Source organism: Cicer arietinum, chromosome 3 (genome assembly GCF_000331145.2).
Source record: "Cicer arietinum cultivar CDC Frontier isolate Library 1 chromosome 3, Cicar.CDCFrontier_v2.0, whole genome shotgun sequence".
Classification (NCBI taxonomy): Eukaryota; Viridiplantae; Streptophyta; class Magnoliopsida; order Fabales; family Fabaceae; genus Cicer; species Cicer arietinum.
Genome location: NC_021162.2, coordinates 71,498,204 through 71,510,892, shown reverse-complemented (window position 1 = coordinate 71,510,892; position 12,689 = coordinate 71,498,204). Strand labels below are relative to the sequence as shown.

General features: G+C 32.6%; 2 protein-coding genes and 1 non-coding gene across 4 annotated transcripts; 2 read left to right on the top strand and 1 right to left on the bottom strand.

Annotated features, from left to right (window-relative positions):
• Nucleotides 1-27: 27 nt before the first annotated feature.
• LOC101511963 (pyruvate kinase 1, cytosolic) lies at nucleotides 28-8,641 on the top strand. Of its 2 annotated transcripts, XM_073366589.1 has the most exons (16): nucleotides 28-176; nucleotides 281-378; nucleotides 586-741; nucleotides 1,159-1,236; nucleotides 1,492-1,623; nucleotides 1,936-2,016; nucleotides 2,140-2,211; nucleotides 2,320-2,409; nucleotides 3,378-3,522; nucleotides 4,495-4,583; nucleotides 5,386-5,481; nucleotides 5,827-5,894; nucleotides 6,089-6,188; nucleotides 7,528-7,626; nucleotides 7,977-8,036; nucleotides 8,126-8,641. In XM_073366589.1, the coding sequence occupies exons 1-16, from the start codon at nucleotides 170-172 to the stop codon at nucleotides 8,276-8,278; spliced, it is 1,524 nt and encodes a 507-aa protein (XP_073222690.1). In that variant the 5' UTR covers nucleotides 28-169; the 3' UTR covers nucleotides 8,279-8,641. The 2 variants fall into 2 exon arrangements, with proteins under 2 accessions (XP_073222690.1, XP_027188543.1); XM_027332742.2 differs by lacking the exon at nucleotides 7,528-7,626 and having other exon boundaries at nucleotides 29-176.
• A 720-nt stretch (nucleotides 8,642-9,361) lies between these two features.
• TRNAR-UCU (transfer RNA arginine (anticodon UCU)) lies at nucleotides 9,362-9,434 on the top strand. Its single transcript has one exon. It is a non-coding gene; the product is annotated as a tRNA-Arg (tRNA).
• A 385-nt stretch (nucleotides 9,435-9,819) lies between these two features.
• On the bottom strand, nucleotides 9,820-11,725 carry LOC101494258 (uncharacterized). The gene has a single exon (XM_004494073.4). It carries the CDS (start codon nucleotides 11,316-11,318, stop codon nucleotides 9,963-9,965), a length of 1,356 nt encoding a protein of 451 aa, XP_004494130.1. The 5' UTR covers nucleotides 11,319-11,725; the 3' UTR covers nucleotides 9,820-9,962.
• Between the last annotated feature and the right edge of the window lie 964 nt (nucleotides 11,726-12,689).

The window sequence follows — 12,689 nt, the reverse complement described above, 5'->3', positions numbered from 1 at the left end:
CTCTTTCTCTCTATTCCCCTTTCATGTTTCTCTCCTTTTTTTTTAATTATTAAATTACTGTTATATTTGGGATTTTCAGAGCTTCTTTCCTGCTTTGACAAAGATCGTTGGTACTCTTGGACCTAAATCTCGCTCAGTCGATGTTATTTCTTCTTGTCTCAAAGCTGGAATGTCTGGTATATATATTATTATTGTATTTGTTGTTTTTCTCTTTCGATTTTTCCATAGTTTGTTTTTTGGTAAACGGTTATTTGATGTGTTTTTTTAATGTTTATTGAAGTGGCTCGTTTTGATTTCTCTTGGGGTGACTCTGAATATCACCAACAGACTTTGGAGAATTTGAAGGAGTCTATTAAGAGTACTAAGAAGCTCTGTGCTGTGAGTGTTGTTCCTTTACTCTCTCTTTACTCTCTACAGATGAGTTTGACAAAATCATAGTGGCTCCATTATTTTCTTAAGCTCCGAAGTGTAGCTTTTGTCATAATCACAACAGCCTACCGTGATTTTCTTGCTGTTTTTACTTTTTTGTGGATAATGGGAAAGGGGTTGAGTGTTGTGTTTGTTACTCTCTATTGCCTTTGCCAGGTTATGTTGGACACAGTGGGTGCTGAGATGCAGGTTGTTAACAAAAACGAGACATCAATTTCGCTTCAGGCTGATAGTCAGGTTGTTTTAACTCCTGATCAGGGACAAGAAGCTTCTTCAGAGATATTGCCTATCAATTTTGATGGATTGGCCAAGGTTCATTTATATCTCTCATCCTTCTATAAATTTACCTGAATCACGTCTTTTACTCAATTTCTTACTTGTCTATGATGTGTGGGTCCTTGGATTGGATTCAATTGTTTATCTCCATCAATTAAGCTACTACCGATGCTTAGCTTAGTGCAAATTAGCTGAAAACTTAAGCTTTCTGTGTGATTTTGCTCTGGCTTATGGTGTTAGAAGTTAAAACTTCGAAGTTGTAAATTTCATTATTCCTTAGATGCCTTTTGCTTGAACTGTAATTTGTTACTCAGTTTCTCATATAATTAATACAATTCTTCTATATTACATCAACTTTTGTGTGTGTTTATTTCAATGCAACTTTTGTGTGTGTTTATTTCAATGCAACATTTGTGTTAATTTGAACCTTAATCTTATTCATACTGTTTACAGTCAGTGAAGAAGGGAGACACCATTTTCGTTGGTCAATACTTGTTCACAGGAAGTGAAACTACTTCTGTATGGCTAGAGGTAAGATAAGTGGGGTTGAAAGGAAAAATTTATTCCAATAGGTCCCTTTCTATTTTGTTATTGTGGTTTTATTATGTTTATTCTTAATATGCATCAGCCATTTATTTATAACTTTATATTGTGTAATTGAAGTTAAATTTTCTAAATTTAAACTTGCAAATCTATATTAGGGGTCTAGTTGCCTAGACTGGCATGAATAGAAATAGTTGAAATGAAGTCCTACATGATTGATGAATTGTACCTGAAACTATGCAGGTAGCTGAAATTTCAGGGCAGGATGTTGTTTGTACTATAAAAAATTCGGCAACGTTGGCTGGGGCATTGTTTACCTTGCATGCCTCTCAAATTCATATTGATTTGCCTACCCTCACTGAGAAAGACAAAGAGGTAATTTCTACTTTTCACTTGCATCTTTTAGTGAGTCACCTACCATCAGACATGTAGGCTTGTGTCAGTGTTGTCAATTGTGGATTGCGGAAAATAGTGGTTTGTTCAAATTACACTATGCTATATTGCTATAGCACCAAAGTAGCGGCTATTTGACAACACTTTGTACTAAATAGTGTATCGCGAAGCAATAGCGATTTGTTCAAATTCCGCTATGCTATAGCGCTATAGCAGTTATTTAACAACACGGATTGTGTGTGCCTGGATTGTAGGTTTCTTTAAAGTTCTGGGGTATCGTTTTTTTCCTTGCAGGTTATTAGCACCTGGGGAGTAAAAAACAAAATTGACTTTCTATCATTGTCATATACTAGGCATGCTGAAGATGTTCGCGAGGTAATTTGTGTTTCACATCCTTTATGTTAGTTTCATCATCTGAAGCTCACAATTGGTCATTTAATTTTTCCCCTATTGCTGTTTCAGGTTTTCTACTAACAGACCTTATGTGTTTAAATGCAGGCACGTGAATTCCTTTCGAAATTAGGTGATCTCAGTCAGACTCAAATTTTTGCAAAGATTGAAAATGTTGAGGTGAATTGCATTGCTTCATAAGTTATTGGACAAGCTTAAATTCTTTGTATATTAGATTAGATCCTTATCAGCTATGCTGATTGAATTGCATTTATATATGCTTTTTAGGGATTGACCCATTTTGATGAGATTCTACAAGAAGCAGATGGCATTATTCTTTCCCGTGGGAATTTGGGTATTGATCTTCCACCAGAGAAGGTTAGATTTTTTGTTGTAATTAGTCTCAAAGTGTAATTTGAAGTGCTTGTACTTATCCTGTGTTGTTGTGTGTGGCTTTAGGCATGTTGATAATGTACTTAATACTTCACTAATTGTAAAGATTTGTTCATTGAATAAATAAAAGTTCACGCTTCATGCATTTATGGAAGAGTAATATTATTGAACATGCTTCAATGCAACTTTTGTTTGCCTAGATCTTTCGCCACTTCTTTAAGTATGGGGTTCTAGGTCAAACAATGTTTCATCAAATATATGGGTAATTTCTATTAAGTACCTGCCGAGGGATATTTTATATGATATTTGTGCATCCAATGTATAGTTTCTGCAGCACCCAGTTTCTAATAACTTGAATAAGTTTATTTTGGAAACACCAGAATTCACCAAATTTTCAAAATTGTATCAAATGTCTGTTTGAACTGGAAAATCCTATGTATGATATAAGATACTGTGACAATTCTTAAATCATTAGTGTCCGTTTTTTATATCTGTAGATTCTGTAGTTAAGTACAATGCTAGCAACCCGTCCTCTTTTATGGGTTGAAATTCATGTAGGTCCCATCAAATTTATATAGGACCGACATAATATGGTGGGACCCCATATGAATTTCAACCAATTGAAGATTGTGTGTTACTTAGAGAGTGTATTGCTAGCACTCCTCAATGCATCAATAGTCATCTATCAAGTGGGAGTTTAATTTAATGATTAATGTTAAACCTATTACAAATTTACAACAAAAGATAATAAGCTTTTGTTGAGCGGTGCTACTTGCTTTTTGGAATGGAATGAGTTGCTTACTTGTTTGATTTGAAAAAGCTTATTGAATTGTTACCTAAACTTAATGTCCAAAAGTGCTCATACCATCATAATTATCATTATTAAGCAAATACGTAATAGTTCTACCCCGACTGTTGCAGAGATGTTAATCAACTGCCATTTGCTTTTGTAGGTATTTTATTTTCAAAAGTCTGCCCTTTACAAGTGTAATATGGCTGGGAAGCCTGCTGTGCTCACACGTGTTGTTGATAGCATGACCGACAACTTAAGGCCAACTCGTGCGGAAGCTACGGATGTCGCCAATGCTGTTTTAGATGGTGAGTCACTGGTCATATGATACCACTAGCTAGGTTGGTGTCTATAGTATTAGGCTGTTCTGTTGATATTGGTTTGCATATTCTCCAGAAAAGTTGATTGACATTCATCAAAGACACTCACTTCTCTTCTCTTGAAGTTCAGACTAAGGCACCTTAAAATTTCATATTAGCATAACCAACTATATTAAATTATGGATTTTTTTATAAAAAAATTTAGTAGATATTGAAGGTATCATAGGATAGAGTATTGTAAACTTTGATCACGGCAATTGATCTGACTTATGCACTGTAATATTGCACATAGTGTAAAAAATAAAAAAACCGACTAAAGAATCAAGAAAGAGGGACTTCGCTCCTATACAGTGTTGTGTGTATGTGTGAGAAGTGAATGTAGGTGAGTTGAGAAATTGAAAGTGCCATGTACATGGTGTGCAGCTCATAGAAAAGTGTGATGGGGGGCACTCCAGGAGAGTATGTGAAAGTGAGAAAGTTTAAGAAGGGTAAAAGTAATGAAGTGAAATAATTTTGCATGAGAAAATTTGAAGTGTTTTACTTATGAATGTAAGTATTGTAGGATTCTTGGCAAAATTGGTGTATAAATGAGTAATACAGGAGGAGTTTTCTGCAGTTCTACTTCTACTATGCCATAACTTTCATTATTTGCCTGTCTCTGTGCTTCAAGTTGTCTGTTTAGTTGCTGATGTTTTTTGTTATTTTTTTATTTCTACATTTCAATTATGTCGTTTCTTTCATTAGTGCCTATCTATGTGCTCAAGTTGTCTGTTGAGTTGCTGATGTTGGTTTGCATGTTAAATGGGTAACTTATAGGTAAATCAAAAACAGAAAATAATGTCTTTTCTTACCGTGGTTTTGGCCCTTATCGATTATGTTGTTTTCTTCTAATAGTGCTTGTTTTATGTTGTTTGTTAGAAAGGCTCAATTGATATTTATTGAACTGTTATTGATATACAGGAAGTGATGCAATACTTCTGGGTGCGGAGACTTTACGTGGGTTATACCCTGTTGAGACTATTTCTACAGTTGGCAAGATTTGTTCAGAAGTAAGTGCATTTCATAGCTCTTTTAATTTTATTTGGTACTTAAGAATTGTTAGGTTACTTTATTTTAGATTTTAAGGAACATTTCCGATGAAAATATTCTGTGAATTATGAGCTCTTGTCCTAAATTATTTGAATTGCTATCTTATGGTTTTGTAGCTGATAACTTCAGTCTTGTAAACATTTCTAATTTTCCAATTGCTTGATTGGAGAAATTCCTGAGTTTGTGTGCTCCATAATGGCTCCATCTATTTTTTTGTCAAGACAGATTTTACTTGAATTCTGTATTTTGACCAATCATTGGTATTACTGAGTATCTGTTTTTTGTTTAACATATAATCTATTACCGTCCATTTTCCAATATAATAAGCACATGTTTTGTGGCTGAAGATGTTATTATTAATAAGATAAATTTCATTTTATGGAGTTTCTTGTAACCTGAATAAGATACTATGGTCTGAATGACCTGAGTTCATTAGCCAGATGATTTTTTTCTTTTTCTTTATCTAACTTAATTCATTAGTCATGGTATCCAAGCAAAATGAGGCTAAAAAGTCTATGGTGGAAGTTGTTTGATGAGCACATTAATTGCATATTGTATTAAAATTTGTTTATTTCTGGTTTCATTGTTTAAAATCTAAAAAAGCAGGAAACTGTGTTGTTCCTATCACGTGCGCTTCTTTCATTCTTATGGTGGTTTAAACTTTAAAAGGATACTTTTGCATAATAGCTTAGCATGGCATCCTATTTGAAATTTCACTAAGAATGCTTGCTGATATAGTGATATCTCTGCTTTCTATTTCAGGCTGAGAAAGTTTTCAATCAAGACCTTTATTTTAAGAAGACAGTCAAATTTGTGGGAGAACCCATGACCCATTTAGAATCCATTGCATCCTCTGCGGTAATTACATTTTAACCTTGCCCTTAATTTTTTTTATGGTAGTTTAGTGTATGTGATGGTGAGGTGAAAGTGGTAAAGCTGTGGTCTGGTGATGTGGTGGTCACATTCACAGGTTATAATTTCAATATCATCCTCTACTTGTCGGGGTAAGGCAGCATGCATTTAAGCCTTTGATGGGCCCGCATGCTTTGGCGAAGCACTTTAATTTCGAGTGCATGCCTGTCTATTATTTTTTAAAAAGGAGTAATTTTTGTCTATTGTTTTTGCTTTTTTTTTCTCTCATGGTGTTTGTTTTAAGTTCATCTATGGTAGCAATTTTCTATAATGCAAATCCTATTTATTTAGGTAAGAGCAGCTATTAAGGTGAAGGCCTCAGTTATCATTTGCTTCACTTCATCTGGACGGGCTGCAAGGTACTTTCTTTGAATAATTTGATAAGAATTATTCATAGTTAATATCAAGGAGAATTGAACTAGATAACTTCTTTCAAATGGACCAAGTCGGGGAAAAGAGTGCTATGGATCAATTAATATTCATATTAATTTTTCTTTCCATCTATTTTCACAAATCTCGAGACTTTTCTAAACATGCCACATGCACTTTTCAGATTGATAGCAAAGTATAGGCCAACGATGCCGGTTCTCTCTGTTGTGATACCCAGACTCAAGACAAATCAGCTAAAATGGAGCTTTAGTGGAGCTTTTGAGGTTAGATTTTAACTTTCGTCTCATTTAATTATTCTGTTAGGTATCCATGGATGTCACTATCGCCTGTCTTTTTTGACAAATTGGATTCTATTATTGATGCAATTTTGAAATATAGGCATGTAGCCATTGTAAAAACTAAATTGCATGATTTTAAGGATTAATAATGTGATTAAGGAGTTTCTGATCAGTGTTGACGGAGGCGAGCCAAAAATCCGCCATAAACATATGGTGTAACGGCAAATGGCGGAAGTTATGGCGGGCAATTAAAAAGCCTATAATATACTTCTCATCAAATTCAAGACTTCAAAATAACAACAAAATTATAAAACAACAATGCAAACAAATAGTAAAAATCTCTAGATGAATACAAATAAAAAATGTGAATAAAAGATATAAAAATGTTTGAAGAAAAAAATACAATGCATAAAATACAGATGAAGTTGGAAAACAGTGAATAAAATAGATCATAGAGAAAAAAAATACAAAAATGGAAAAATAATGAGTAATATGGAAAAAAAAAAGAGCCGTACAAAGTAAAATAGAGCAGAACATGAAAATAAATAAAAGAGGTATATACAAATAAACAAAAAAAGAAAGAGATGAAAAATAAAAAAAGAAAAAAGAAAATAGGAAGTAAAATGCAGCAGAACTTTTAGAAAGAAAAAACAGAGCAGCACTTTCAGGAAGAAAAAAAAGAGCAGGGAAGAAACGAGTCGCAATAGGTCTCACAAGCAGAGGAGAAGAAGAACAGCGCAGTCACAGATGAGAAAAGAGAAGAGGAGGTCGTAGAGGAGAAGTGAAAACTGAGAGAAAAGGAAAAGTAAACGAACCGTGTTGTTCGGGTATCCAATTTTTAATCCATTTGGGCTCGGGTGGGGTTGCATGACCAAAGTCCAGATTTTTTTAGGTTTTTTTTCTTCAATTCAGCCACTTTTTCCGCCATGGCCTCGCCATGTGAAACCAGCCACGCCATGAACTTTGTATGGCGGTATGCTTAATTTCCACCACCAATATCCGCCATGGCCGCAATTTGACAACACTGTTTCTGATTGTCATTATATTCTCTCCACTTTAATTGGTTAAATTCTGGAAGTATTTATGGCATATGACAATTGAGTTATTATTCATTTTGTAAATATAAAATAAATTTAGCCAAGTGATTAATATTTGGCCACAATTTACATACCACTCAGCAGAAATCCAAATTATTAGGCCCTATTTCCCCATGAAACCAGAGGGTTTTGTAATATATACATAAAATGAGTTTGACGCCAATGATTAATGAGTAACATTTTGTAGGATGACTAATGAATAACTTCCTGTGAAATATTTTTTTCAGAAAAAACCGTTGTGGCACAGAAAGTTTATATCGAACGTTGTTTCTTGGTTCCAGGACCAATCACCAACTCTTTTGTGGGAAAGCTTATTTACTACTAACGTAATTAGTATACTACTATCTATACATATTTATAAACTTTTATTAATTATGCTACAATCATATTTTACTGCCAGATATTTTCTACTGTATTTTTTCTATCTATTAGATATTTTTACATACACATTCTATTCTATTTATACTGCAAGTTTACCCATCTGTTATTAATTGTATCCTGAGTAATGCAAATACGACCCTAAATAATTGTATTCAGCTTTGGAAGACAATGCTCTACTGGCCTGATATGGATACATAGTTCCATCTCCGTGATTAGAAACTTTTATTTACCTGGATGAATGTTATGTTATTTATATTTGATCGTCTTGTTTACCAACCTACAATTCATGACACAGGCAAGGCAATCACTTATTGTAAGAGGTCTTTTTCCCATGCTTGCTGATCCTCGACATCCTGTAAGTTCTTTTTCCCATTAAACTTATTTTGCACGACACATTCGATGACCTGAGACTAACTACTTACTGATCTCATATATTTCGTGCAGGCTGAATCAACAAGTGCGAGTAACGAGTCTATTCTCAAGGTAGCACTTGATCATGGAAAAGCATCAGGAGTTATAAAGCCCCATGATAGAGTTGTTATTTGTCAGAAAGTTGGTGATGCTTCTGTGGTTAAGATTATCGAGCTCGAAGATTAAGCGACTCACATACTTAAAGCTTTTTCTTTATGTTTGTCTCTTTTGGTCATCACTAAGTTTTGGCAGGAGCAGATCATTCTGCTTTCATGATTTGAAGTTATCTCCACTGGGTTTTGGTGGCTAATCATACTTTGTTATTATGTAATGAAAATTAACATTAGGCTCTAGTTATTAGTAGTGGTTGTCATCTTACTTAAAATCAAAGGGAGTATGCCCTTGATGTCAATTTTTTGGAACTGGATTGGGTTGCAATCCAAATAGAGACAGCACTATTTGAAAGTTACCTTGAATTAAAAGTCATTTTCTTTGAAAACTAGGATCTTGATTCCTTTTATTCAGTCTAATCTATTTATTTGGATTTTATATTCGTGTCAATTGAAATAAAGTTTATTCGATATTTATTGTCAAGCTACCGGTGCTTATAGCTCGTTTTCTTGGAAGCCATTGCAAGACTTTACACTGTATCAGCGTTATACGTCTAATTAATTGTAAACAACTCTAGTATAGTATGCAATCGGAAACATACATCCCAAATGATTGATGATTAGCCGTAATTTTACCGTTGGGGATCACAATATCAAAATTTTGGACTTTGGTAACGTGAAAATAGTATCACATTCTACTAAGTGTTTTTGTGACCCAGACATGTGCATGCACAAATTGGCTTCAAATAATTATCACCTTTAACTAAGGTCAAATTAGTAACTAATTCAAGAATCGGGTCAAACCAATTGATTCAACCATGTTTAAATCAAATGACTAATGAATAAACAAAAAATATTTTTAAGAAAATAAATTGGTTCAATCAGCTACTGCAATTTAACCTAATTTGATCTGATTCTATAAAATTATAAATCAACTCATAATAGTCGATTTGTAGTTGTATAGGAGTTTCTATGAATAAATAAATATGCAAAAGAGCTTTTGGCTTTAGACACGACGATGCTTCCGTTCAATTGAATATTGAATACAATATTATATGAGTTAATTAACATGTTTTTTGATCAACTTTTCTGTAATTGCAAAAAACGAATTTCAAATAGTCTATACAAAGATAATAATGTGGGAAACATATAACAAGCAGCACCCGTGGCCTAATGGATAAGGCGTTTGACTTCTAATCAAGCGATTGTGGGTTCGAGTCCCACCGGGTGTGAAAAAAGATTTTAAAAATTTTTATTTTTGTCTCTTCTATTTTTTTTTTCTCAATTCTTTTTCAAGTTTTAAATAAGTTCTATTTTTCACTTTATTATTATTAAATTATATTGTTCTTTCAGTTACTAATTTGATATATATTATGGAGTAATAAATTGACGAGTTTATTTCAGTATAATGCCTAAATATCGAATTACAATATTCAAAGTAAAGTAGTTTTATGAAGGAAAAAAATTTTAAGTGGTTTCAAGAGACCATTGAATTTCTCACTTGTTCTGCCATTCTATCATCACTAACATTAATGTTTTATTCCGGCTAAAATTAGTTTCACAAAATTAAATTTTGAACAATGTAGGTTGCATATAGATATTTATCAAAACACAAAATAAATAAAAACTCTAATTTATTACAACCTTTTTTACTTAGGAGCATAACATAACACCAGAAAATTTACAACCATTTTCACTAACACACATCCCTTAATAATTTCATGCAGCACAAAATTTACACAAACTAAATTTCTTCTAATCTAAGTAGAAGAATGTTGTTGCTGTTGCTGTTGAGTGTTTTGCAATTCAATCTCCTTTTGTCTAAGAACCAAAACCATTCTATCAATTTCCAACCTCTTCCCTTCATTTTCAAGTTTATGTCTCTCTATTTCCCTTTCTTTGTTACCACTAAACTTTGCCCATTTCAACCTTTGTTTTTCAATCTCAAATGCTTCCACATGATAGTTTATTTGTTGTTCTGCTAATTGCACCTCCCTTTTCTTCATCCATTGCTTTTTCTCCCAGTTACTCTTCACTCCATCTTGCAACACATTCATCACTTCACTACTCAATTGTTGCATCAAATGTGATGAAACTTTTCTTGTTTTCTTTCTTATATGATCTATATTATTATTATTCTCATCTTCTTGATCATGATGACCCTTTGAGCCAGAACCACCTTCAAATGATAATTCATCTTCTTCTTCTTCTTCTTCTTCAGAATCATTCTCCTCTTCCCATTCATCATCTTCGTCTTCTTCTTCTTCTTCTTCTCCACTTCTCCGTTTTAATTTCAACATTCCATTTGATGAATGCAAACACTTTTGTTGTTGTTGATGATGTTGTTGAGGTTGTGGTTGAGCTTCAATTGAGGATTGTTGTTGCAAATTGTTACTTCCATGACCACAACTATTATGATAAGCACACATTTCTCTAAAAAAAAGGTGCTTTGAGTTCAAAAGTTTTCTAGCTTCTTCTTTCATCTTTGGTGTCAAATCCATGGTATCCAACAAACTTTGATTCTCAACAACTCTACAAGCTGTTCCTTTTCCAAGTATATCATTGACCCTTTTGAACCTTTTGTTCAAATCATTGAACTTGTCTTCACATTGTTGAGGTGAAACATAGTAACCTTTTTCCATCATCCCTTTAGAAACTGATTTCCATTTACCTTTCTTTTGTAACAAACCAGTTGTAGATTTCTTTTTGTCATTGATGATGATTCCTTCTGAACCACCTGCTTCATCACCAATGTAATAAACTGCCATGATTAAGAGTCTTACCATGCTATCTGTCCATTTCATTCTATGCCATGGTGACCCTTTTCTTTTTGGGTCACTTGATGTTGTTTCTTCTGCTCCAAAACATGGTTCATCTTCATCACTTAGTGTGATTTGTTGTGGCTTGTTGGTTTTGGATGAATAAGGGTAGTTCTGTTTGATTGGTTGATCATTGTCATGATGGTTGGTGTATGAAACCATTTGGTGATGATGTAAAGTGTGTTGATTTTGAAGGTTTTGTTGTTGTTGTTGTTGTTGTTTTAAAGGGTTTTCTAGTCCTAGAAATCCATTATTGATGGTGGGAAATATTCCACTGCTTGGTCCATTGGTTTCCATCAAAACTAGTTCAACAATATTGGTTTATGTGTGTAATAATAAGATTTTACCTAATTAAACAAACAAGATTAGGGAAATGGAATTAGAAATACTTGAAAGGGTGGAAAAAATTGACTTAAAAACACTTGTTTGAAAAACATAAAAAATTATAGTCAGAAAATAATCTACTCATTAAAGTTTCTAAATATTAGAGTGAGCGAATTATAAATTTATGGAGTCAACCAAACACATAGTGGTGAAGAAAAAGAAAGACTAAAATCAAGGTGTAATGATAATAATGTAACATCACAATGATTAATTATTGTTATTCTTCAGCTTTTTGAAAGAATGAAGTTGTGGAAGTAAAGTCAAAGGAAAAAAGCAAAAAGGAAGAGAAGGGTTTTGAGGGTAAAATGTGGAGGGAGATTAGGAATATGTATAGTATGTATTAAAAGTATATATAAAGGATTAGTGAAGCAACTGGTTTTGTTATTGGTGACATACGAAACAGCCCATAGTTTTGGTTTGTGTGTGTTTTAGAATAATAATAATAATAATAATAATAAGCCACAAGTTTTGTGTGAAACTGGTTGAGCTACAACTCTAGCACCGTTTCAAACTGCGAACGATGGATGATTCTGTATACTTGTTGATTTCAAAATCAACGTTAAAGCCAAAAATGACTCATGAGTTCATAAATTCAAATTACTCATTAATTAATTTACTCTTTTTTATTTATTTAAAATGATCTAATATGGAAACTTACATATATTAAATATAAAGTGAGGTAGTATGAATTCTAGATCATTTTTTACTTTATATGAGCTGTAGTTGCTGGAGATTAATTTAGTTTTTATATCAATCAATCCTCATATCAAATTGAGATCTAAATTAATAAATTTATTGTTGTTCATCATTTAATCGACAAAATGACCAAATTGATTGATGACTTTTAATGTAAAAATTAATTTCATAAATATATGACCTAAATCATAGTGATCTTTTATCCTTTATTCAAAATTTATTTTAATTTTCTATATACTTGGGTAAAATAAAATTACAAATTTATATCCTTTTAATAAGCTCTATTAAATATGAGCTAAGTTCTATATATAAAAAGAAAATTAAAAAAAAAAAAATTGCTAAGTTGATCATTAAATTTCCCATATGGGGCAAGGGACATGTAAAAAAAAGGTTCATGTGCTTGCACCAAATTCATCCTCAAAATTCATAATTTCAAAATGAAAAACTTTTAACTTAATTTTTTTTCTAAAAGTCGAACAGTAAAATCCATGCACATTAAATATAAAAAAAATAATATGTTGGATTTAAATCTACATTTTAACATATTAAATATCTTACATACTACAACTTTCATTTAAAATATACTTG

Coding starts and splice junctions, on each gene's coding strand:
- LOC101511963 (XM_073366589.1), top strand. Junction 1,624..1,935: donor TCACTGAGAAAGACAAAGAG/GTAATTTCTACT, acceptor TTTTCCTTGCAG/GTTATTAGCACCTGGGGAGT. Junction 3,523..4,494: donor CGCCAATGCTGTTTTAGATG/GTGAGTCACTGG, acceptor ATTGATATACAG/GAAGTGATGCAATACTTCTG.
- LOC101494258 (XM_004494073.4), bottom strand. CDS start 11,318: ATGGAAACCAATGGACCAAGCAGTGGAATATTTCCCACCATCAATAAT.